The 27,539-nt window shown below is 48.7% G+C and overlaps 1 protein-coding gene across 1 annotated transcript in view; it reads right to left on the reverse strand.

The window, feature by feature from the left end:
- DTX1 (deltex E3 ubiquitin ligase 1) overlaps positions 1-14,895 on the reverse strand; it is a 169,299-nt gene extending 154,404 nt beyond the window's left edge. Inside the window, exon 1 of the mRNA XM_030217948.1 lies at positions 14,116-14,895. Coding sequence (XP_030073808.1) covers positions 14,116-14,374 — 259 coding nt within the window. The 5' untranslated portion in view covers positions 14,375-14,895. The remainder of the gene's footprint in view (positions 1-14,115) is intronic.
- Positions 14,896-27,539: the final 12,644 nt, after the last annotated feature.

The raw sequence follows: 27,539 nt of genomic DNA on the forward strand, positions 1-27,539 counted from the left end.
AACCATAAATAGCTCCAAACAGGCAACTAAGCGGTTTCCAATAAAAGTAAAGCAACATATCTGCGCTGACGAAGGTGAAAGGAGATTCGTCTGTGAATTTTCCAAATGTTTTCCCATCTCATTAACATGCCAGGATTCTCTTTAGACTTTTGAAATGCCCTCTAACATTCAAGGTTCAAAGAAGAGCGACCAAACTGATAAAGGGGTTGGAACTCCTCCCATAAGAGGAAAGGCTCAAGAGGTTAGGGCTCTTCAGCTTGGAAAAGAGACGGTTGAGGGAGGATATCTTTGAGGTCTATAAAATCCTGAGTGGTTGAGAACGGGTTGAAGTGAATCCATTTTTCACTCTTTCACAAAGTACAAAAGACTAAGGGGACACTCAATGAAATTACATGGAAATAAAATAGGAGGAAATATTTTTTCACTCAACGAATTGTTAAGCTTCGGAACTCGTTGCCGGAGGATGTGGTACCAGCGGTTAGCATATCTGGGTTTAAAAAAGATTTGCACATGTTCCTGGAGGAAACGTCCGGAGTCCGCTATTGAGATAGACATGGGGAAGCCGCTGCTTGCCCTGGGATTGGTAGCATGGAATCTTGCTACTATTTGGGGTTCCGGAATCTTGTTACTCTTTAGGATTCTGGAATCGTGCTATTCTTTGAGATTCTACATGGAATGTTGCTACTATTTGGGTTTCTGCCAGGTACTTGTGACCTGGATTGGCCACTGAAGATGGACCACTGGTCTGACTCAGTATGACTATTCTTACGTTCAAACAGAATATATAAAAAGCATGTATGCTATTTTCCCCCCTTACTCCCCCTCCCCCATAAAAACAACAGGTGCCAAAGGTTAACTAATTTTGCAAGAAATACAACTCAGATCATTTCCCTCTGAAACTCAGCCACAAAGACGTGTGCTAAACACGAAAATATACTTTGCAATTTTGCAAATTTCACAGAACTGCCCCCAGTTCTCAAGTAAACCAACCTAACTGAATACAGCTTTCAAACACCCACTTACAAACCGTACAGGTCACATCTTAGTTTCAGATTCAGAATAGCCACATAGTTACACCTCACTATGAATCGTGCATCCACTGTTTCCAAATACCATTGCGTTTGTCCTCACTTTGAAGCATATACAATTCTTTCAACAGAAGTCATTTCAGATAAGTGACTCTTCCAATAGCTAATCCTGGGAAATTCTTTCCAGGTTGACACAATGGGAAAACTAGCTGCATATATCACCTGCAAAGTCAGCTTTTAAAGTTCCAGTTGGATGAAAGCTGAGCTCCGGCATCAAAGTGACTGTATCCCACATCACAACCCCCAAATAATAAAAATGCTGTGAATTCCTTGTTTACTCTTTCCAAAATTCTAGGCCTAGGGGACACACAATGAAGCTACTAAGTAGTACATTTAAAACAAACCGGGGAAAATATTTCTTCACTCCACCTTTAATTAAACTCCGGAATTCACTGTCAGAGAATGTGGTAAAAGCAGTTAGCTTAGCGGGGTTTAAAAAAGGTTTAGCTAGCTTCCTAAAAGAAAAGCCCATAAGCCATTATTAAGATGGACTTGGGGGCAAATCCACTCCTTATTTCTAGGATAAGCAACATAAAATGTATTGTACTGTTTTGGGATCTTGCCAGGTACTTGTGACCTGGATTGGCCATTGTTGGAAATAGGATACTGGACTTGATGGACCTTCAGTCTGTCCCAGTATGGTAGCGCTTATGTTCTTAATTACAGGAGCGTCACATTTGGAGACCGCAAGCCCTCCAGCATAAAGACTTCAATGCGGGGGACATCTCATACTTTACTTTCCTGTAGGTGGAGGAATTTGCATTCAAGTTCTATACCTTTTCCCCATGACTTCCTTATGACAGTTCATATTTCCTGTGATATTCCTAGGATTTTTCCCTGCGATTTCTGCCTCTGTCTTGCTATTAGCCTACAGTTCGTGTTTACAATTAGTTACAGTTAGTTTACAGTTGGTAGAAATCAGCCATCTGCTGACCTTGATGTTACATTTCTTTCAGCTAGATATCTTAAGAGAAACATCAGCTTCTTTGACTGCAGCCTGGTGCTTTCCTGAACCCCTGAGAAGCCTCTGCTAGGGAATCCTGAAACTTGCAGCCTTAGAAACACAAAAGGCCTGTAACCTTGAGCACAAAAGTGAATCATATTCTAAAAGCCAGTGTGATCCGACTAACATTTTAAAAGAACTCTATATAGGTCAAACTCGAGAGGCTCTACTAAGTTAAAAATAATGAGCCATATGTAACCCTGGTCCTCTCCAGGCAGTCCTGGATGCCGGCTAAGCTCTTCGGATCAGGCACTCAGACCAGGGTGTACAAAAGGTACTCTTTTGAGCTGGATGCAGGCCGGGGCCGGGCTAAATCCCAGTAGGCCGGGGGGGTTTTAAGGCACTGCCTTTATCACTTAAACACCATTCCAGAAAAAAAAAAAAACTCACTCAAAGAGTTGTTTTTATATAATCTTGAACTTTTAGAACTTTAAACATGTCAGTCTAACAGTGATAGATCCTGAAATCTTGGGACACTAATCAGATGGACAGTCCCTTAAAATCAGTCTCTTTCAGTGCCCATTCAGCTCTTAACCCTCCAAGCCCATCCCAGCCGGCAGGACAATCCAAGGCTGCAGCTTGTCTTTTCAAGAGCGGACCTCCCTGCCTGTCCTTCTTCCCCAGAAGTAGGGTTCCTCTCACACACCTCCAGGCCTCAACAAGTCTCTCCGTGTTCCACTCCAGAAGGTGTGTGTGTGAGGGGGGGGGGGGGTTATTCTCTCTCTCCTTCCCCTGGAGCCTTCTAGCTACAACCTCTGGGGTCCTTTTTCTAAGCCGCGTAAGGCTCTATGCGAGCCCACTGCATGCCAAAATGGAGTTCCCGCCTGGCTACCTACCTGGCGCATACGAAAAATAATTTTTATTTTCAGATGCGAGTATTGGGCGCCAAGTGGCATTGGACGCACTTAGGTCATTACCGCCCGGTTACCGCGCGAGTCTTTACTGCTAGGTCAATGGCTGGTGGTAAGGTTTCAGACCCAAAATGGACACGCGGCAATTTTGATTTTGCCGCACGTCCATTTTCGGCAAAAATTTTAAAAAGGCCTTTTTTTTTTTTTACAGGCGCGCTGAAAAATGGACCGGCGCATGCCCAAACCCGCTCCTACACTACCGCAGGCCGTTTTTCAGCCCACCTTATTAAAAGGACCCCTCTGCTTTTTTCAGCAGAGATTACTCAATCACAGCAGCCCCTGCTTACTGTGCCGGCTAGGAAACCCCTTCACTCCATGGGTCCTGGTGGGTTTTGGGCAGCCAAAGACCTAAATGGCAGACACTTTTATTTCTCTTCACCCCTCCCCCCTCCGATCACATCTCCCTTTCAGTCATTACAGTAACAATTTTTCCTGTCGTCCATTACAGTACCAGAACTGTACCCTGGCACATCCACCACATGCCAACCGGCTGGCTATACACCTCCCCCCGCCATCTAATAACCACTCCTCCCAACCCCTGGTCAGGAGCCAGATATGATTCAGTAATCCCTTGGGGAAATTCACCCAAACTTCACTTCCTTACTAGTTCTCCCCAGGGGGTTTCATATATACCAAAGTATAAATGCAGCTGACAGGTAATTAACTTAGCTAAATGTATTGGTCTCCTCACCTTGTCTAGGAAAACTCATTTACAGCAAAATGTAACAGCCACGAATACTCTGAGAGTAATATCATACACACCAATAGGAAAGAATCAATAATAATCCAGCCAATCATAACAGGGTGCGGATGTGATGTCACAATGGAAAAGATTCCAAGGAGAAAGCACAAAGAGGGAACAATGGAACTAGACTACCAACATTCCGGGGGGGGGGGGGGGGGGGGGGAGAAGACAATGTCAAATTGAGCATCTACATCAGAGATTTTCAACCTTTTTCATCTGACGGCACACTTACACGGCACTACAACCCCACACGTTCCAGGATTTTACCTTCTACCCAACCCATGGTCCAGCATTTTACCTTCCTCCCCCACCCAACCTCCACACATGGTCCAGCCTTTTGCCTTCTTCCCCCACCAACCCCCACACATGGTCCAGCCTTTTGCCTTCTTCCCCCACCAACCCCCACACATGGTCCAGCCTTTTGCCTTCTTCCCCCACCAACCCCCACACATGGTCCAGCCTTTTACCTTCTTCCCCCAACAACCCCCACACATGGTCCAGCATTTTACCTTCTTCCCCCACCAACCCCCACACATGGTCCAGCATTTTACCTTCTCTTCCCCCCCCCCCAATCCCCACACATGGTCCAGCATTTTACCTTCTCTTTCCCCCCCCCCCAATCCCCACACATGGTCCAGCCTTTTACCTTCTTCCCCCACCAACCCCCACACATGGTCCAGCCTTTTACCTTCTTCCCCCAACAACCCCCACACATGGTCCAGCATTTTACCTTCTTCCCCCACCAACCCCCACACATGGTCCAGCATTTTACCTTCTCTTCCCCCCCCCCCAATCCCCACACATGGTCCAGCATTTTACCTTCTCTTCCCCCCCCCCAATCCCCACACATGGTCCAGCCTTTTACCTTCTTCCCCCACCCAATCCCCACACATGGTCCAGCCTTTTACCTTCTTCCCCCACCAACCCCCACACATGGTCCAGCATTTTACCCTCTCTTCCCCCCCCCCCAATCCCCACACATGGTCCAGCCTTTTACCTTCTTCCCCCACCAACCCCCACACATGGTCCAGCATTTTACCCTCTCTTCCCCCCCCCCAATCCCCACACATGGTCCAGCCTTTTACCTTCTTCCCCCACCAACCCCCACACATGGTCCAGCATTTTACTTTCTCCCCCCCCCCAATCCCCACACATGGTCCAGCATTTTACCTTCTCTTCCCCCCCCCCACCCAACCTCACAAATAATCCAGCATCTCTTCCTCCTATCCCCTCTCCATCTGGCGACCCGGCATCTCCCTTTGTCTCTCTCGACCCCCTTTCCCCATGTACCTTTTAAAACTTTTCTTGTCTCTCTAACATTCGGCAGCAGCGATTCATAGATCCTGCTCACACCAGCTCCGGAGCCTTCCCTCCGACGCTTCCCGCCTACACGGAAGCAGGAATTTATGTCAGAGAGAGTTGGCGCGAGCAGGATCTATGAATTGATGCTCACTGCCGCCGACCGCTGGAGACAAGAAAACTTTTAAAAAGTAAATGACCTTCAACTCCCGCAACACACCTGCAGACTGCCTGTGGCACATCAGTCGAAAAACACTGATCTACATTGTATCTGCTGCCAAATGAATGGGATGAATGAAGGAGATCTGATCCTTATTAAAAAAATTTGTATCTGGAGAAAGGTTGTGGTTCTCAACAGCAAGCGCAGAATAAGTATTGAAGAAATTGCAAGAAACACGGGCTCAGGAAGCAGCAGGGCTCGATCGGTTGACACTGAAGAACCAGGCAATGAAGTGACACAATTAGGTGAGGTGGCCAGTGTGACTGTAGGCTCTTTGAAAATTTATTCAGGATGATACAGCCCAAATCTCATTGAAATTAGTCCAGTTTTGACAGAGTTATGCAGAAAACAAACTTTTGTAATGTGTTTTGGTTTTGAAACAGTGTAAATTGCCAACCCCGCGTCACAGATCAGTGTGTCAGTCCCTTTGACAACATCACCACAATGATTCTTATCTCCCAACACCAGTGGTGTAGCCAGACCCAGTATTTTGAATGGGTCCAGAGCTAACTTAGATGGGCCATTCCACGGCACTCCATAGCCCCCCCCCCCCCCCCACCCGAGATATTTTAAAAATTATAGATTTTTTCACCTACCCCACATCATCTTTCCTCCTCCGCAGCGTCCCGGCATCTGACTGGCCATCGCCGAGCCCCGTCCCTCCCTGGTGTCCCTTACAGGCGTCCTCGGTGCCTGCAGTGATTCAATTACTGCTACCTGTACCGGCTCCGTAGGCTTCCATCGGCCAGGTCCCGCCAGACAGGAAATGATGAAAGCGAGGGCGGGACCTGGCTGATGGAAGCCTGCAGGGCCAGTGCAGACAGTAATAATGAATCATTGTAGGCGCCGGGGATGCCTGTGAGGTACACCAGGAGGGGAGGGGGTGTTCAGCGCCAGGCGGGCAGATGCCAGGACGTCAGGTCATGGAAGAGGAGAGATGTTGATGTGAGGTGCTGCCTGAGCCCACCCATAGCTACGCTACTGCTCAACACTCACCCTCCAACCTTGGTAAATAGCAACCTGCCTGCTCAGCCCCTCCCCCATACAAAAACAAAGCTACCCAAAACCCTAGGAAGCCCACCCAGCCATGCAGGGCCTCCCTCCCCCCTCCCCCAATACCTCTCTGCAGTTAGGAGAAGCAGTTTCCCTCCTGCTGTCATGATAAATCCCTGCCAGTTCCAGAAACTGTGAAGCAGGGCTGAGCCAGCACCATTTTGAAACAGCAGAAGTCAGCACCTCATCTTCTGCCTGAGGAAAGGAGGAGGCCAGTGGGGGTGGGGGGCAGGCTGCAGGCAGCCCCCCCCCCCCAGAAGCCACCAAAGAGTACAGCAAAGCAGATATGCCCGGCAGCACTGATTCCATCCAAAACATTAAACTATTTAAAAACACAAAAGCCTTCCAAAGTCATATGTTGAAAATGTCCGTAACTTTGTCAGCTGCCTGTATTTATTTATTCATGAAAAAAAAATATTTGTTAGTCACCCTCTGTTATCAAGAATACAAGGTACTGTAAAGAAAGTCCATCACTATCAGCAAATATCAACAGAACTGCATGAAAAACCCTAAGCCTGCGGTTCCCACGCTATGCGCTGCAGCAAACTCACAGGGAAGCCGCAGCATATTTTAAGATGTCCTCCAAAATTGTGGCCGGCTAGCGGGGAGGCCCAAGCCCCACCAGTTGAAGAGGTTTGAGGCCCGAGCGGCGACCAGATCAGCAGCATGCTTCAGCCGCTGAAACCAGCACGCCCACGCACGCTCAGTTCACGTTAAACTGAGCCTGTGCGGGAGTGCCAACGTCCGAAGCATGCCGCTGCTCAGGAAGCCCGGAGCTCAGGCCTCAGACCTCTTCAAGCTGGTGGGGGTTTGGGCTTCCCGCCAGTAAAACTGTGGGGGAGGGGTCCTGAGAGGAAATGTCTAGCCTAGGGGTGCCGTGAACCCGAGAAAGTCTAAGAACCACTGCCCTGAGCAACAGAGATCCTAAATGCTGGCTTCCTGAAAAACAGATCAGGGGCTGGCAGCTGGAAACAAGACATCTGTGGATGTGAGGTGTATTATATTTCACAGCTTAATTAATAGAAACCAAAGTCCATATTTCCAGTGTCTGCTGTGTTTGGAGACATGTAGAGAGGAAAAGACACTGTTACTCAAACAGCTGCGTTCAATATTTGCATATATGTGCCCACAAGCCTTTCACAGAAGGAACTTTACCCAAACTGAGTGGGAGCGTTCCCGTAGGCGGCTTTGCAGACGGGTTGTATTCATGCACCTGCTTTTGAAATTATGTGTATGTGTAACGTAAACGAACCCAGATCATTTGTACCTGCACAGAGCAGGTGGCGTAAAGTTAGGCAGAAACCCCTTGGGCAGTTGAGAACGAGAGAACGAGAGGACATGAAATGAGATTGAAGGGGGGGCAGACTCAAGAAAAATGTCAGGAAGTATTTCTTCACGGAGAGAGTGGTGGATGCTTGGAATGCCCTCCCGCGGGAGGTGGTGGAAATGAAAACGGTAACGGAATTCAAACACGTGTGGGATAAACATAAAGGAATCCTGTTCAGAAGGAATGGATCCTCAGAAGCTTAGCAGAGATTGGGTGGCAGAGCCGGTGGCGGGAGGCGGGGATAGTGCTGGGCAGACTTACACGGTCTGTGCCCTGAAGAGGACAGGTACAAATCAAGGTATACACAAAAAGTAGCACATATGAGTTTATCTTGTTGGGAAGACTGGATGGACTGTGCAGGTCTTTTTCTGCCATCATCTACTATGTTACTATGTAAAACGGATCAGTCCCCGCAGACTCGGCTCCACAGTTACCCCCTAATGCTGTTAAAATGCCAATAAGCGTTTGATATGGAATTCTGGAAGCACCTTAGGTACAAGTTTTGGAATGTTCTAGATTTTTTTGCAAAGTCAACTTTCACCTTTCGTTAAAAACAATGATTTAGTTGAATTGTTATTAGATGTGTTTTTCTTTTTTTTGCAGTGAGATGTTTTTCACCACATCCTGTTTTTTAATACACTGATTTAACAGCTGTGATTTCTCCACATTTTTTAGCAAATCCAGTACCCAAACAGTCGAAGGGTCTCAGTCACAGCCTTTTCCCCATTGCCTGTCTGGACTTGTACTTCTACTTTCTGCAGGTTATCAGCCTAAAGAGGGAGAACTGAGCTGAGAACCAGGGTTCAAATCCCCACTCTGGCCCCTTGCGAACTTGGATAAGTCACTTAGGGGGGTCTTTTACTACGGAATGCTAGTGTTTTTAGCACAGGCTAATATTTAGGGCGCGCTAAACGTTAGCCACGTCAACGTTTAGTGTACGCTAAAAATGCTAGCGCGTTTTAGTAAAAGAGGCCCACAACCTCTCTATTACCTCAAGAACAAACTCAGGGGCCCTTTTACAAAGCCACTGTAGGCAGGATCGTGTGCCTGCTGGGTGCCAAAAAAAGCACTGAGGTGTTCCATGGTAGCGTGCCAATCAGCGCGCGCTAATCCCACACTAAAAAAGTTTTTGGGGGCGCAGGAGGCGTGTGAGTGGTGGATACTTGGAATGCCCTCCTGCGGGAGGTGGTGGAGATGAAAACGGTAACGGAATTCAAAAATGGGTGGGATAAATATAAAGGAATCCTGTTCAGAAGGAATGGATCCTCAGAAGCTTAGCGGAGATTGGGTGGCAGAGCCGGTGGTGGGAGGCAGGGCTAGAGGTTAGGAGGCGGGGCTAGTGCTGGGCAGACTTCTATGGTCTGTGCTCTGAAAATGGCAGATACAAATCAAGGTCAGGCATACACATAAAGCAGCATATAAGTTAATCTTGTTGGGCAGACTGGATGGACCGTACAGGTCTTTCTCTGCCGTCATCTACTATGTTACTATCCGGGGCATTTTCGAAAGAGGACGCCCATCTTTCGACACAAATCGGGAGATGGGCGTCCTTCTCTCAGGGTCACCCAAATCAGCATAATCAAAAGCCGATTTTGGGTGTCCCCAGCTGCAGTCCGTCACGAGGACGACCAAAGTACCCGGGGGCATGTCGGCAGTGTAGCGAAGGTTGGACTGGGGCGTGCTTAAGAGATGGGCATCCTCAGCCAATAATGGAAAAAAGAAGGGCGTCCCTGATGAGCATTTGGTCAACTTTACTTGGTCCATTTTTTTTCACAACCAAGCCTCAAAAAGGTGCCCACACTGACCAGATGACCACCAGACGGAATCGGGGATGACCTCCCCTTACTCCCCCAGTGATCACCAACCCCCTCCCACCCTAAAAAAATATATATATATATTTTTTTTTGCCAGCCTCAAATGTCATACCCAGCTCCATGACAGCAGTACGCAGGTCCCTGGAGCAGTTTTAGTGGGTGCAGTGCACTTCAGGCAGGTGGACCCAGGCCCATCCCCCCCTACCTGTTAGACTTGTGGTGGTAAATGTGAGCCCTCCAAAACACACCCAAAACTCACTGTACCCACATGTAGGTGCCCTCCTTCACCCCTTAGGGCTATGGTAGTGGTGTACAGTTGTGGGGAGTGGGTTTTGGGGGGCTCAGCACCCAAGGTAAGGGAGCTATGCATCTAGGAGCAATTTGTGAAGTCTACTGCAGTGCCCCCTAGGGTGCCCAGTTGGTGTCCTGGCATGTGAGGGGGACCAGTGCAATACGAATGCTGGCTCCTCCCAAGACCAAATGCCTTGGATTTGGTCATTCTTGAGATGGGCGTCCTCAGTTTCCATTCTCGCCGAAAGCCATGGACGACCACCTCAAAAACGACCTAAGGACGACCATCTCTAAGTTCGACCTAAATTTCATGATTTGGGCGTCCCCGACCGTATTATCGAAACGAAAGATGGACGTCCATCTTGTTTTGATAATATGGGTTGCCCCGCCCCTTTACGGGGCCGTCCTGCGAAGACGCCCTCATGAAAACTTGGCCGCCCCGTTCGATTATGCCCCTCCACGTTGTCTATGGGCGGAAAGTAGGCGTGCCCTGCGCTAACTGGATAGTGTGGGTACATTGCCGCGCACCGCCCAATTAATGCGGGAGACCTTACCACCTAGTCAATAGATGGCATTAAAGGCAATGTGCTAATTGGGAAATTAAAATGCGGCCATTTTACCAGCACGCTAGCCACTTCTGACTGCAGCTTAGTAAAAGGGCCCCTTGGACTGTGAACCCTCTGGGGACAAGGAAATATCTACAGTACCTGACCTCACTACTGAAAAAGGAGGAAGCCAATTTCAAAACCCCTTCCCTATGCACCAAGGGAGGATCTAGTCATCTGTGTAGAACAGCAACTAAATCTCTGCTGAGCTCCTGAGGTTGGACCAGGTCCCGTTGCTTCAATTTAGAGCCGGGGGGGGGGGTGGGGGGGGAGAACTGACAGAACTAGAGGAAATAAATCGCCATGAATCAAGGTTGCAGGTGTTACTTGGGAGTAACATCAGGAAATACTTTTTCACAGAGAGAGTAGAGTGGTGGATTCCTGGTATAGCCTCCTGGAAGAGGTGGTGGGGACAAAACCACTGGCTGAATTCACAAATGCATGGGATAAACCCAAAGGATCCCTAAACAGAAAGAGGTTTGGAATCAAAGCAAAACCTAACCCACCCTTACACTTTAAAAAGAGCCTACAGAGGTATAACCTACACAAAGCGGAAGGTAAAAAAAAATTCTAGCTGCCTAACTGGGCAGACTGGATAAACCGTACAGGTCCTTTATCTGCTGTGATTTACTATGTTACTATGCAATTTCTTCACTCAACGTATAATTAAACTCTGGAATTCATTGCCAGAGAATGTGGTAAAAGCAGTTAGCTTAGCAGGGTTTAAAAAAAGGGTTGGATACCTTCCTAAAAGTCCATAAGCCATTATTAAGATGGGGAAAATCCACTGCTTATTTCTAGGATATACAAATATATATAATTAATGGCTCAATTTTGTCCAAAAGTAGTTTGTATGCATACACAACAGCGGACAAAACTAGTGTGTTGCAACACAACAATGTTGGCTGTAGAGGTTATCTCATATCAATCAAAACAACTGTGTCCGCCAATTTTTGGTATGGCTCACAGATTTGTATAGGTTTGTAATCATAGAACACCTCCAGCCAACCAGTAGTATCGAAAAAATGTTCATATATTTAAAGTTCAAAATATACTACTGTACAAAAAATAAACATTATTGCAATACACGGGCAAATAATGCACAAGTTTAACTTAGCTTAAAGGCTCCAGACTCAGATGTGCTGTCTTCTAGGGCTGGAGCTCATCGGGTTTCAACTGAACATAGTGAAACCTTCCAGCAACTCCGTTATCGTTGTAAGCCCGACAGGACCCTGTTTCGCGGTCTCTTGCTTTGTCAAGGGCATAAACAGCAATAACGACACATGTTGATGAATCGATACTACTGGTTGGCTGGAGGTGTTCTATGATTACAAACCTATACAAATCTGTGAGCCATACCAAAAATTGGCGGACACAGTTGTTTTGATTGATATGAGATAACCTCTACAGCCAACATTGTTGTGTTGCAACACACTAGTTTTGTCCGCTAACTGTTGTGTATTTCTAGGATAAGCAGCATAAAATCTGTTTTATTTGTGACCTGGATTGGCCACTCTTGGAAACAGGATACTGGGTTTGATGGACCTTCGGTCTGTCCCAGTGTGGCAACGCTTTTGTTCTTAATTTCTACAAAAGTAGAAAAGGCCTTTTTTTTCTCATAATATACATAAGACATTTGAATTCCCCCCCCCCCCCCCCCAAAAAAGCCCTATATGTATACATTTACCTTCTATTTCAAACCTTTCCAAGTATTAATATTCTCTGCAAGCTTTCTCCACTCAGTTCCTTTACTCAGTCTTATCTGCCTGCTCCATGGCGTAGCAGCAAAGAACAGTAAATCACAGCTGCAGGATTGGTTCATCCCGCTCAGCTGCCTTAAAACTCTAAAATGTCTAAAAGCCGGTGATCTTTAAGGCCTTCGAATCAATGCAGACCCCACTGAATTTTTTTCTTTTGACTGTGAGAAGGCAAACAGAAAGTTAACCCAGGGGCGTAGCCAGACACCCAGTTTTGGGTGGGCCTGGGCCCAAGTTGGGTGGGCAGAACTCTGCCCTGTCCCACAAGTGATTTGGTTTCTCTCTCGTCTGCATGCCATATGGTCTCTCAAACATCCCCCCTCCCCCGCATACCTTTTAAATAGAAGATTTTCACTGGCAGAGAGAAACAACTAATACTCACTGCTCATGTTGGCCCCCACAGCCTTCCCTGATGCAACTTCCTGTTTCCACATAGGCGGGGAATACATCAGAGAGACCAAGATCTGCTGTTTACAAGGTAGGCAGGAGGGACAGCTGTTGGGAGTGTTCAGCTGGGGGGGGGGGGGGAGCTTGGGAATCCCTGCCAGCCACATCATAGGTGTGCTGCTATTGGGTGGGCCTGAGCCCAAAGTTGGTGGGCCTGGGCCCACCCTTGGCTACGCCACTGAGTTAACCACTTATCCTGCAGCTACTGTGCAGTGAGATTTTTTGACACTGGGGATGGCCTCTCCCAACACAATGTTTGCCCTCACTCTTCCAGGGCCAGCTCAGTATCTCAGTAAACAGCACCAGCCGTGGCAGGTCATGTGATGATGTGGGTTGTTTCCCCATGACAGCACTGAAATTTTGGTGCCCTGATTCACACTGCTGCACAGTCATAGCCAGATCCAGCCTCCTGGTCCACCCTGCAACTTTTCTCGGGGGGGGGGGGGGCAGGACAGGGATGGACACATGCTATTGGACTGGTGGATGCATACACCCACCTCCCTTGGCCCCTTTCCCTCTTGCACCCTGTTCTGGCTTGCTGTATTTAAAAAAAAGTGCAAGGGGGGGGGGGGTCCCTATGGCTCCTTCTGGTGGACTGGAAAAAGAGACAGGGGGAGAGAAGGGAAATGTTGGATATGAGGAGGGAAAGTGAGAAGAGGAAAGATGCTGAACAGGGAACAGGGTAGGGGGAAGAGAGAATGGCATCTTGGATTCTGGACTGAGGATTTTGGATAGAACAGAGAGAATGGTAACTGGGTGGTTGGGGGAAGGGGCGAGTGATGAGCAGAAACTTCACTGTTGGGTGACTGGAGAGAGGAGGGGACCCAGCAACAGGGGGAAAGGGGACTCACTGAGTGCACTGAGAATGCAGAATGAAGACAGAGAGCGAGAAGATGGGCAGGGCATTGAGGCACCAAGTAAAGACTGATGAGTTTAGTATAATGTCATTGGGACACAGTAGCCTCCTGCTTAGCAATTGGAGAGAGATACTGGCCTTACAGCAAAATGTCGGTCAGTTCGGGCACCCTAGGAACAGAGAGCGTGAAATCAGAACCAGAAGTTGCAGCAAAAGAGCTGGAAAATGCAAAGCTTCAGCAACATGGAATCAAATAACACTGAAATACCAAAGCCTCTCCTCTTGGGGGGGGGAGGGGGGAATCTTTCCAATTGCATATACTCAAACAAGTCCTTTAACCTTTAACTCTGTATACCATGCATCTGGACTACACAAGATTTCCAGAGGCCAGTGACACCTTCCTGCACCTGTCTCGAAGGCACACCTTGCCAGGCAGGTTTTCAGAACTACCACAATGAATATGCATGAGAACACATCTGCATACGAGGTTTGCTGATCTATCTCCTGCATATGAATTACTGGCTATCTGTGTTTTCGACCAACCGATTCATTGAGGAAAGAGTTTCCCAAGCCAAGAGTGGCCTCTGATCCTGGAAAACCGGTGCCTCGGTAAACCGGCGGCTGTAACCGTACTATGCAATCACGTTGCATGATCTCATGTGGCCGGGTAGCCACTTTGTGACCCGACTAGCCACTCACCCGTGTCCTGTCGGAACTGGTGCATGGACTGCAGGTCGATGACGTAGGGCACAAGCTGCAGGTCCACCTGGCCCAACACCACGCTGCCCCTGGCGTCCTCCTTCAGCACGTTCTCGATGTGGTGGCACACGGTGGCCGAGTAAGGTCGCCACCGGCCGTGCTCGTTCAGCCACTCCCAGACCACCACGCGCGCCAGGTTCTGCGGGGGGAAGCCCAGCCCGCTGGCCGAGATCAGAGCCCCCGAGCTCGGTCGCGACATGGCGGCGACACCTCTCTCTCAAGGGCTGACCGAGACTCGCAGCATCTGGCAGAGGGAGGGGGTCAGACCCGCTCGCTCCTCGGTTGAAGCAACAGATCCGCCCGGATTTCAAGATTCGCGATCCACTCGTGCAGCTGGTCCCAGATGCCCTTCTGGTCTCCCGTCTGCTCCTTTAATTTCTCTCCTCTGATACTTGTTGTCACTGGTCCCCGGTGGCCTCAGCCCAAAAGCTGAGCCAGAGAGAAGGAAAGCTCAAGGCAAAAAATGCATGAACAGATCTGCTGGGGCTGCAGCTCCCCTTCTGCAAAAGTTGCCTTGCTGCAGCAGAGAGACAGCCTTCCAGGGCCCCCCTCAGCCCCTCCTCTCCTTCCCCGGGGGGTTCTCACGCTTCTTTCTCCCCTGGGGCCTCTTTCGGAGTCTCTCGGGCTTCCATCTTCCCTTCTTCCTCTTTCACTTTAGCAGCTCTGGGGCTGGGAGGGAGGCAGCAGCGCTTCGCCTTGCAGCAGGCAGGCACCGGTGGAGGGGAGGGAGGGAGGGGAGGAGAGGAAGCAGCACCCACTGCAGGTGGAGGGCGATCGGCTTCCTCTTACCACATCCTCCTGGCTCCCCCCTCCGCCTTCTCCCTGGAGGTGCAGACACGCTCCCCCTCCACAATCCCAGGGCAGGGGGGGGGGGATAACGACAAAAATTAAAATCCACGCTTGTCTTTCGTGCAGATCGCGCTTCTCCCTCCCTTCTCTCTCCCTCCCTCCTTCATTTCCAAGTCTCTGACTGTCTCCTCCCCCTTTGCTGTTTTTTTTTTTTTTTTTTTAATCCCTGATCTTTTTGCCTCCCGGATTGGGGAAAGCCGCCTTGTTTTTAGATTTACTGTGACACACGGGGGGGGGTTGCTAAAAACATACACGCCCCCCTCCACCACATCCAGAGCACAAATCATGCAGAGCTATTCCACCCCCCCCCCCCCCCCCCCCCCCCCCCCAAAGCTCCAGCACATTCACTCCTCATCCCCCTGAGAGGCGAGGTGAGTTAAAGACTAGAGACAGATCCGAAAGCCCACTTGATATTCAGCGCCAGTGCTGAGCTCCCTGCTGTACATTTCATTAAAATGGGTTTAGTGCTTCCCCCTCCTGCACGCTCTTTAATGCAGGCATGACAAAGATTTCTGCGGTGCCCCCTTCGCCCAACTCCGATTGACCACCTACTAACATTAAAGCCCCCACCCCCTCCTGCAGCAAACGTTGTCGTCAACCCAACAAACCGGGGCTGCCCAGGGGGAAGGGGAGGCTGCTGTGGACCAGCAGGACTGGTCACCCCTAGCTTCAGTGGCCATTGAGGCTCCCTGGTGGTTCCCCTCTTGTCATTAGCTGTCATTCCAGTGGCTGCTGGTTCGCACTGGCAGGGGGAAGGTGGCACGGGAGCAGGGGAGGGGGTTAGATCACAGCACAACAGCCCAGCTCCTTTACCCTGGCACCTGTAGCCCCTCTGCAGCTCAAAGAAATCCAAATTGATTTTATGTATCTAAAATATCGCGACCTCTCTTTATATAGAAAAGGGGGCCAGATAGTAAGTACAAAACCAGGGCCACAGGAGCCAGCAGACCCCCCCCCCCCCCCCCCACCCCTTCCTTTCAGCTGGAATTTCACCAGCCTGCTGCACAGGACACCCCTCCCCTCTTTTCTAGCTTACTTCACTGGCTTGGGACAGTCCCACATTTCTTTAGGAAACATATGTATTTCAGGGTCCCCCCTGTCTCCTCTCTTTTTTTATATTACAGTCTTTGCTTTCTTACATTCTCTTTGATTTTCTGCCTCTTTCCCCTCCCTTCTCTCTGTTGGTGTTCTCGGGGTCAGGGCCAGGCCCTGCTCACACACCCTGGGTGCACTTTTATCTTCCGTCTTGGCTGTTCCTGTCACTGTTTCACGGATCACAGGGAAACCTTAGGAGCTCTGTGAAGGTCTCTCTCCATTTCATTTGTTCCCTCACCGCTGCCTTCTTTTGGACATCTTCTCCTTATCTTAGATTCACTGTACTGAAAACTGAATTTCTCTTTGCAACTTTTGTTACTGGAGACCATATTCAAAGGCCCTGATCCACTTAGCAGGTGCCGGTAACTGGAGACGTGCCAGTGAGAGGTTTATTCAGCAGCAGTAAGAGCACAGGTCTAGATTCTATACATGGCCACTGAAAATTCCATGTGGAAAAAAAATACGCCTAGGCGGATTCTCTAAAATGCCTATATTCAGGGGCAGACTGCCCATTCGGGCAACTGGGCAGTGCCCGGGGGCCCAGAGGTTCTAGGGGGCCCAGAGGCTCTGCCCGGATGTCCAGCATGCCACTGGTGATCTTCTCTGTGGGAGAGGGGAACATGTTCTTTCCTGCCTGGCCCGCTGGGCTGCCTGCCACTATCCCCCCCCCCCCCCCCCCCCCCCCCCGCCTGGCACCACCGTATTTTAAAAATGGCAGTCGAGACTCCCTGTGGAAGTCTCAGGAGGCTGTCGAGACCCACAAGTCTACAGCAGGTGGGGGAATAGCGACAGCACAGCAGGCAGGAAAGAACATCACCCCCCTCCCCCGCAGAGACCACCAGGACCCTTCAGGACCTGGGCAGCAGGGGCATTGGCTGCGGTGGCAAAGGCAGCAGGGAGTGTGTTAGGCAGCAGCCGGGCATGGGGCCCAGACCACCCCCAGTCCACCTCTGCCTATATTTTATTGAATAGGCTTAAATTTCTACGCAGTATATAGAATATGCTGAGTGCGTCTCCATGTGATCAAATTTAGTCAAGGCCATTTATGCCATGTTTTACTTGGCGTAAGTCCCGACGCCTAAATTAGGTACAGAGCTACTGTATTCTATAACAGCATGCATAGATTTTAGAAACGCCCACGCCCTCACCCCCTTTTTAACTATCGGGCTCATTTTCGCAAGAGAAGGGCGCCCATCTTCTGACACAAATCGGGAGATGGGCGTCCTTCTCTCAGGGCCGGCCAAATCGGCATAATGGAAAGCTGATTTTGGGTGTCCCCAACTGCTTTCCGTCATGGGGACGACCAAAGTTCAAGGGGGCGTGTCGGCAGTGTACCGAAGGCGGGACAGGGGGCGTGGTTAAGAGATGGCCGTCCTCGGCCGATAATGGAAAAAAGAAGGGCGTCCCTGACAAGCATTTGGCCGACTTTACTTCGTCCCTTTTTGTTCATGACCAAGCCTCGAAAAGGTGCCCAAACTGACCAGATGACCATCTGAGGGAATCGGGGATCACCTCCCCTTACTCCCCCAGTGGTCACCAACCCCCTCCCACCCCAAAAAAAACTTTAAAAACATTTTTTCCAGCCTCTATGCCAGCCTCAAATGTCATACCCAGCTCCATCACAGCAGTATGCAGGTCCCTGGAGCAGTTTTTAGTGGGTGCAGTGCACTTCAGGCAGGCGGACCCAGGCCCATCCCCCCTACCTGTTACACTTGTGGTGGTAAATGTGAGCCCTCCAAAATCCACCACAAACCCACTGTACCCACATCTAGGTGCCCCCCTTCATCCCTAAGGGCTATGGTAGTGGTGTGCAGTTATGGGGAGTGGGTTTTGGGGGGGGGGGTTGGGGGGCTCAGCACACAAGGTAAGGGAGCTATGCACCTGGGATAAATTTATAAAGTCCACTGCAGTGCCCCCTAGGGTTCCCGGTTGGTGTCCTGGCATGTGAGAGGGGACCAGTGCACTAGAAATGCTGGCTCCTCCCACAACCAAATGGCTTGGAATTGGTCGTTTTTGAGATGGCCGTCCTCTGTTTCCATTATAGGCAAAAACCGAGGTCAGCCATCTCTAAAGTCGGCCTAAATGTTGAGATTTCGGCGTCCCCGACCGTATTATCGAAACGAAAGATGGCCGCCCATCTTGTTTCGATAATACAGGATGCCCCACCCCTTCGCCGGGCCATCCTTAGAGATGGGCGCCCTTAAAGATGGGCGTCCAGTTCGATTATGCCCCTTTATGTGACTTAGAATTTAAGCGCACCACATTAAAGATTAGGCTTAGCAAGTTGTGCGTGTCAATCTTAATGCCAATTAGTGCTGATAATTGCTTGTCAACCTCCAATTGACAGCACTGATTATCTAGTTAACCAATTAAGTTACATGAACTGTTATTGAATACGCTTTGATTTCCATGCCGAAATTAAGGCGCGATATATAGATTCCCGGGGTCAGTGAAAATGCCCTCTGACCACCTCAGCACTATCTGGGTGGAGCCAGAGGTTATCCAGTTAGAAGTAAATTCTATAAAAGATGCCTAAAAAAAAAATCAGTGCCGAAACCCCCCGCTTAAGCGGTTATTCTATAAGCCGCACCTAAAGTTCGGCATAGTTTATAGAATATGTGTGTAAGCGAAAAGTCGCACGTAAATTTGGCCATGGCCATTTGCACCAATGAAAACATGGTGCAAATACCCGTTGCCTAAATTTACCCGCCGAGCACCGTTATTAACATTACATGTACATTCCGCCATATACCTTTTGGTTCAATGTGGATCACACATTAAAGAAGACTGAACATTGCCAGGAATAACAAAACATAACCTAAAAAAACACAGAATATCCCTGAGCTACATCTTCTATTTAACATTATTTAGCACAAGAGATTTCAGACATCAAGATATCCTTGATAGCCTTATCCAAACGAACTGTTTGATATGAAAAAAAAAGAATATCAATTAGTCTAGTTCTTATATTTTTTAGAGAAGGAAAGGTGGAAAGTTCTGAAATCCTGGTGACTCCTGTTACCAAAAACAAGATGGTTCAATAAGTGGGGATAAGCCATGTATAATTTTATACACGAAACAAGAAAATGTAAACAAAATCCTGGCTTGCACAGGGAGCCAATGGAGCTTCGCATAATAACAGGATACACTGTCAAACGTTTTTAAAGAAAAAAATTAGACGTAATGCTACATTCTGTATAGTGAGAAATTTCTTCAATATCTGTTTGGTTGCTCCCAAAAAAAACAATCTCATTTATTATAATTTTCCAATCTGTGTTCCTGGCTGGCTGGGATCGTAACTGTATGCAAATGAGCTACTATGTAATCGGCTTGCTTCCAGCCTTCCCTTCTCTCTCAGTGTCCCGCCCTCGCGGAAGGAGGAAATTACTTCAGAGGAAGGCGGGACACTGAGAGGGAAGGGAAGGGAAGGCTGGAGCCGAGCCGAGCCTGCCGCTGCGACTTCAAGTAAAATGAAAGTTTTAAAGGCAGGGTGGCAGGAAGGAAAGGAGGGCTATTGTGGGAGAAGAGGGTGGGCAGGTGAGGGCAGGGGTTGAACTGGAACTCCGGTGCTTAAAAGGGGGGCAGGTCCCCCTGGGGCAAATCACTGGACATGGATGGGAGGGGAGGGCAGAGGAGAATCGCTGGACATGGAGGGGAGGGCAGGGAGGAATCACGGGACATGGAGGGGAGGGGAGGGCAGGGAGGAATCGCTGGAGGTGAGGGGAGGGCAAGGGAGAGAGGAGAAATCTCTGGACATGGATGCGAGAGGAGGGCAAGGGATAATCGCTGGACATGGATGGGAGGGGAGGGCAGAGGAGAATCGCTGGACATGGAGGGGAGGGCAAGGGATAATCGCTGGACATGGATGGGAGGGGAGGGCAGAGGAGAATCGCTGGACATGGATAGGAGGGTAGGGGAGAAAGGAGAAATCGCTGGACATGGAGGGGAGGGCAGGGAAGAGAGAAGAGTTGCTGGACATGGATCAAAGGAGGGGAGGGCAGGAGAAATGCAGGACATAGACGGAGGAGAGGGAAGACAGCAAGGAGATGCGCATGAAGAGCCGAAGCGCAAAGAAACACGCGTGCAACTATGAGCGAAGACCAAAAGGCCCTTGAAAGGGAATAAGCCGCTGCAAGGAAAAGGTCCAGGGTGGCGAATATGACTGATGAGCAAAGAGGAAACAACAGAAAAAGAAACGCCGATTTGGAAAGGCAAAGAAATGAAAACATAATGGCGATTAGATGAAAGCCTTGCTAGGGCCTGTTTGATTTTTTGCTTGTATTACAATGATCAATCAAACTCAAAGCCTGAACAATAAGTTGAAAATGGTTTTGGTCAAAATGTTTCTGAATTTTACGCAAATTATGGAACAGAAAGAAGGAACTCTGGGTAAGAGTGTTAATTTGCGTTTCTAAAGGTCACTTATTATCCAACCCTACCCCCAGAATCTTAATGGAAGATGAAAATTGATACAGTCTGATTTATTAAAATACTCTTTTCATCCATATCAGGGTTACGACTAATTAACATCAATTTAGTTTTGTCAGAATTTAATTTAAAAGCTTATGCTTTTAGCATCCAGTGTTCTATTTCTTTTAAAATGTTTTGCAATAACTCTAAATGTGAAAAAGTGATGGGAATTGTAATCATAATACCATCAGCATCGCTGAAAAGATAAACTCTAACTTTTCTAAAACAAATCCCGACGATTGTCAGTAAACATTAAAAAAAAGATTCCTGTGGGACCCCCACATTGATAATACCAACTCTCAGAATAGTCACCATCAAATCTCACTCGGGGCTGGTGGTTGGGAGGCAGGGATAGTGCTGGGCAGACTTGTACGGTCTGTGCCAGAGCCGGTGGTTGGGAGGCGGGGATAGTGCTGAGCAGACTTATACGGTCTGTGCCAGAGCCGGTGGTTGGGAGGCGGGGCTGGTGGTTGGGAGGTGAGGATAGTGCTGAGCAGACTTATACGGTCTGTGCCAGAGCCGGTGGTTGGGAGGAGGGGCTGGTGGTTGGGAGGCGGGGATAGTGCTGGGCAGACTTATACGGTCTGTGCCCTGAAGAGCACAGGTACAAATCAAAGTAGGGTATACACAAAAAGCAGCAAATATGAGTTATCTTGTTGGGCAGACTGGATGGACCGTGCTGGTCTTTTTCTGCCGTCATCTACTATGTTACTATGTTACTCTAGAAAAGCGATCTTTTAAAAGAACCTGAGAACCTTTTATGTACATTGCCAGTTATTCCTCTGCTGTCCAGAATATGTAAAACAAAATCGTGGTCTACCAAATCAAATCATACATACAGGCAGTGCTCTCTGTTCCATATCAGTAATATATTAATAACTAGCAGAATGCACTGAATATAAACTATAAATTTGAAGACATGTGCTATGTATTCAAAAGTCATGCAGTTGGAGGTATATATTTAAAATATATGATGCAATCTTATTTAAGCCTTATTTCCAGGGCTGCCGAGAGGGGGGCAGGGGGGGGGACAAAATTCTCCAGGCCTGGGTCTCCAAGGGGGGTCCGGCGCAGCAGTTCCACCTTCCCGCCCTCGGCTTTGTCAACCGTCCGCCACCGGGCCCCCTCCAGATCACAGCGCCTCACCACCTCGCCTCCCTTCGGGCCTTCCCTCCCTGTGTCCCGCCCTTATCTGACGGAACTTCCGTGTGTATAGGATTTATTTGTTGCATATATGGCTTTATAGCCGATTAAAAATTCCGACCTGCACTTCATCTCAGGCTCAGACATGCGTATTCTAAGGTGTGTTTAACTTCTTGTTTATCTAAGAAGAATTTGAGGGGTCCTTTTACTAAGGTGCGCTGAAAAATGGCTTGCGGTAGTGTAGGCGCGGGTTTTGGGTGCGCGCCAATCCATTTCTCAGCGCGCCTGTAAAAAAAGGTCTTTTTTTGATATTTTTGCCAAAAATGAACCTGCGGCAAAATGAAAATTGCCACGCGTCCATTTTGGGTCTGCGACCTTACCGCCAGCCAGTGACCTAGCGGTAAAGTCTCACGCGTTAACCGGGCAGTAATGACCTATGTGCGTCAAATGCCACTTGGCGCGCGTCCGATACGCGCATCCAAAAATAAAAACGATTTTTGTGGCTGCGCGTATCGGACGTGTGCCAAAAAGGAAATTGCCGCAAGAGCCACACGGTAGGGGTTCTTAACCCAGTCCTCGGGGTGCACCTAGCTAGTCGGGCTTTCATGTATATTCACAATGAATACACATTTTATTTATTTATTTATTGCATTTGTATCCCACATTTCCCCACCTCTTTGCAGGCTCAATGTGGCTTACAATACATCGTGAATGGTGGAAATATGATTAGAAAATCTACATTTTGTGGTACAGAAGGATATTGGGTAATATAATAATAAAAAAAAACCATGATAGTAATATAACAAGCAGTTCTCCACTACTGCCAACTCCAGACTTCGCTCCTTCTGTCTCGCTGCACCCTACGCCTGGAATAAACTTCCTGAGCCCCTACGTCTTGCCCCATCCTTGGCCACCTTTAAATCTAGACTGAAAACCCACCTCTTTAACATTGCTTTTGACTCGTAACCACTTGTAACCACTCGCCTCCACCTACCCTCCTCTCTTCCTTCCCGTTCACATTAATTGATTTGATTTGCTTACTTTATTTATTTTTTGTCTATTAGATTGTAAGCTCTTTGAGCAGGGACTGTCTTTCTTCTATGTTTTGTGCAGCGCTGCGTACGCCTTGTAGCGCTATAGAAATGCTAAATAGTAGTAGTAGTAGTTCTGTCAGTTTGTCTGTCCTATTTAGATTGTGAGCTCTTTGAGCAGGGACTGTCTTTTAATGGATGGTGAACAGCGCTTGGTATGCCTTGTGGCGCTATAGAAGTGATAAGAAGTAGTAGTAATGTAGAAGCCTGACCTTGCAGATCAGCAACGCGACCGCGCAGGCTTCTGTTTCTGTGAGTCTGACGTCCTGCACATACGTGCAGAACGTCAGACTCACAGAAACAGAAGCCTGCGTGGCCGCGTTGCTGATCTGCAATGGCAGGCTTCTACATGGAATGTTGCTAGTGGAGGAGTAGCCTAGTGGTTAGTGCAGTGGAACGAACATGGAATGTTGTTACTATTTGAGATTCTACATGGAATGTTGCTACTATTTGAGATTCTACATGGAATGTTGCTATTCCACTAGCAACATTCCATATTTAGATTGTGAGCTCTTTGAGCAGGGACTGTCTTTCTTCTATGTTTGTGCAGCGCTGCATACGCCTTGTAGCGCTATAGAAATGCTAAATAGTAGTAGTAGTAGTATAATAGGACAGTTCAGACTATATAAGGAGGAATTGTGTATGTTCATATTTTTTTAATCTTTATGTTATGCCTTGTTAAAGAGATGCATAGAAAGGAGTCAGTGCATGCAAACTGTCTCGCCCAAATTCATTGTGGATATCCTGAAAACCCAACTGGTTTGCCCCGAGGACCAGGCTGAGAACCACTGCACTGGCAAGCTTAGGATTTCTTGCAGACCTTCTGAGGTATGGGATAAAATGACCAAAACAGACCAGCAAAAGCAGAGGCTGACAAACGTACAAACCAATAGGTAGGTAATATCGCAGAGCAGTTTATTCAGAATATTCATATCAAGGACCCGACACGGTCCGTGTTTCAGCGCCAAAGCGCCTGCCTCGGGGGTCACGAACAACTTTCTCTGAAAAGAAGCTGATTGGCTTGGATAAATCCCGTTTTGTACGCACGTGGTTATATAACAGTTGAATCCACGGAGAGAACCAAAAAAAAAACAAAACAAAACAAAACAGCAAACCGATCAGCAAACAACACCTCGTGACAGGAAACTGCTCTTTGGTATTATCTCCCTGTTGGTTTGTACATTTGTCAGCCTCTACTTTTGCTGGTCTGTTTTGATTTTCTGTGGAGGCTCCTCCTGTTTTCTTTTATAAAATGACCAGATCATCTGCGTATACCAGGGGTTCTCAAGCTGGTCCTTGGGCACACCCAGCCAGTTGGGTTTTCAGGATTTACTACTACTACTACTTAACATTTCTAAAGCGCTACTAGGGTTACGCAGCGCTGTACAGTTTAACATGGAAGGACGGTCCCTGCTCGAAGAGCTTACAATCTAAAAAGACAAATGAACAGTTAATCATATAGGTCAGACAGATTGGGGCAACCTATATGTTCGAAAGGTTAGGTTCCGAATGCAGCATTGAAGAGGTGAGCTTTAAGCAAGGATTTGAAGATGGGTAGGGAGGGGGCTTGGCGTAGGGATTCAGGAAGATTGTTCCAGGCATAGGGTGAGGCAAGGCAAAATGAGCGGAGCCTGGAGTTGGCACTGGTGGAGAAGGGTACTGAGAGGAGGGATTTGTCATGTGAGCGGAGGTTACGGGCAGGAACGTAGGGGGAGATGAGGGTAGAGAGGTAGGGTGGAGCAGCAGAGTGAGTGCATTTGTAAGTAAGGAGGAGAAGCTTGAATTGGATGCGGTATCTGATCGATTTAACTCCATGAATATGCATAAGAACTATTTGCATGCACTGCTTCCATTGTATACAAACAGATCTTATGCTTATTCATTGGAGAAATCCTGAAAACCTGACTGGATTTCAGCCCTTGAGGACCAAGGTTGTCCACCCCTGAGTTAGTGCAAGCAAATCCATTTCATGCATATGTTTAACTCCTTGTATTGATCATTGTGAGCTTCTTCATTCTACTCAATCCGGTTTCAGAAGAAACTACAGCAGTGGCGTTCCTAGGGTGGCTGACACCCGGGACGGATCGCCGATGCGCCACCCCCACCCCCCGGCGAAACGACGGACACCTCCCCCCGGCAAATCGCCGATGTGCCACCCCCTGGGTGCAGTGTGACCCCCCTCCCCCGGCGAAATGACGGACACCTCCCCCCGGCGAATCGCCGATGCACCGCCCCCCCCTGGTGCAGCGCGACCCCCCACCCCCGGCGAAACGACGGAACCTTCCCCCGGTGAAACGACACCCCCCTCCGGGTGCATTTTTACCTACTTGGGGGGGGGGGGCGCGCGCCTGTCGACTTCGCTCGTTCCCTGCTCCCTCTGCCCCGGAACAGGAAGCAACCCGTTCCGGGGCAGAGGGAGCAGGGAACGAGCGTTGCCAACAGACACGCGGCACCCCCCCCCCCCCCAGCGGCGTGCACCCACCGCCCCCCCCCTTAGTACGCCACTGAACTACAGTACAGCGACAGTGATTGGTACGCTGGTAGCGCAGGGCAAACGGCTGCTGAGTAAAGGGCAATGTGCTGTTGTTTTTCAATTTGACTTGCCTAGCGTGTTTGATCTGGTAGACTGGCAAATTCTAACCACTATTTATCATTGTGGGATTCAGTCTAAAGTTCTTTCTTGGCTGCAGGGTTTTCTGATGACAAAATGCTGTTTGGTTAAAAAAGATGCAATTCTGTCTGAAAATGGAAGGTGTTAAGTGAGGCTCCTCAGGGGTCACCACTTTCCACGATATTGTCTAATCTATGAATGAGATCACTGGGTATGATGTTAGATTTTTATTTATTTATTTGCTACATTTATACCCCACATTTTCTCACCTATTTGCAGGCTCAACGCGGCTTACAAAGTATCGTAAAGGCGTTTACCATTACGGTTGATAACAAATACAAGATTGTGTTGTGGTCACATGAGGGTCGGGAGGGAAGAGGAAGTAAATTGTCCAGTGCGATCTTTGATAAATCTCAATTTATGCATTTTATCTACGCAGACGATACCACTGAATTCCAACCATGCTCTCCATCTTGGACTGAAACACTGTCTTGCGTACAATTATGTATGTCTTTAATTGGTTCCTGCATTTTCCAGTCATCGTCTGAAACTAAATAAAGAAAAAAACTAAGGGATCCTTTTACTAAGCTGTGGTAAAAAGTGGTCTATGGCAGTGTAGGCATGTGTTTTTGGGGTGTGCCGGGCCAGTTTTTACCGCATCTGCAAAAAAGGGCTTTTTTTTTTTTAATGGGACGGGAAAAGAGCATACGGTAAAACTGAAAGCAGTGCACGTCTAAAACCGGCCTGAGCCCTGAATGCCGTCCATTGATCTAGCAGTAAGGGCTCACGTGCTACATCCGCGATGACCGGTCAGCACACGCCAACTGCCGATTACCGCTGGAAATGGTGCACGTGGGAGGAAATAAATCATCTCAGCATTATGGGTGAGCGCCAAATCTGAAAATACCGCCAGGGGTAGGGTTACCATATTTTGTCCCCCAAAAAGGAGGACCCATGCCCCGCCCCTACCACACACCCCACCCGTCCCCTTTCACACCCCACCCTGCCCCTTTCATGCCCTTGTTCCGCCCCCTGTCACATTTTCCCCTCCCCCCTGTCACACACCCCATCACCCCCCTCCCCGTCACCCCCCTCCTCTTACCTTACTACTGCCCTGGTGGTCTAGGGACCTCTTCAGGGCAGGAAAGAGCCCCCTCTTTCCTTCCCGGAGCGCTGCCCTGCATGCATCCTTCCTGTTCGTGATCTCGGCGCTGATTCCAAATGGCCACCGAGAGTTGAAGTCTCGCAAGGTCACTTCAACTCTCGGCGGCCATTTTGAATCGGTGCCAAGATCAGCAACAGGAGGGATGCATGCAGGGCAGCGCTCCGGGCAGGAAAGAAGGGGCTCTTTCTGCCCCGAAGGCGGAAGAGGTCACTAGACCACCAGGGCAGTAGTAAGTAAGGGGAGGGGAGGCTAGCAATCTGCCCGTTTGTCCGGATTTCTGGACAAACGGGCAGATTGGCAAAACCCGCCCAGTTGCCCGATGGTAACCCTAGCCAGGGGGCATGGTAGCCTGGCGGTAGTTTCATTTGGGCATGTGCTACACGTGCAAAGAGCCTAACGCATCCTTGTACAATGGCCCCTAAGTTTCTCTGCATAGGCTCAGATCGAGACAAAAGATCTACACCTAGGTTTGTAATTGATGGAAATGAGTTTACATTAGATGTCCAACCAAAAATTCTGGGAGTTGAACTGGATACTTTGCTAACAATGCAGCCTTATGTTTCTATACTGTCCTATACTATACTATCGGAGTTTTCTATACCGCTGTCGTTTCCGAAAGGATTCATGGGCAGATGATCAGAAGCCCTGCATTGTTCCAAATAGTGCTCTAGAAATAACGCAGGAACAGCGCCCCGATGATCAGAGCTAATCACATGCAAGGCACAATCCTCCTGCACTAGTTTGACAGATCCCGGCTGTCAAAAGTCCAGACATGTCAAATGAAGAAATAGAGGTCCATGGGACCATCTGCCACCCCAACCCATCCCTCCGGCACAGCGACATGGGGGGGGGGGGGGGAGCAGGAGGTCCAGTGGATCCCCAGCCCCTTAGCCCCGCCAACAACCAAAGAACTAAACCCTGGTGGCCCAAGTGGTCTGCC

The sequence above is a fragment of the Microcaecilia unicolor genome, chromosome 11 (genome assembly GCF_901765095.1).
Source record: "Microcaecilia unicolor chromosome 11, aMicUni1.1, whole genome shotgun sequence".
NCBI classification, from domain to species: Eukaryota; Metazoa; Chordata; class Amphibia; order Gymnophiona; family Siphonopidae; genus Microcaecilia; species Microcaecilia unicolor.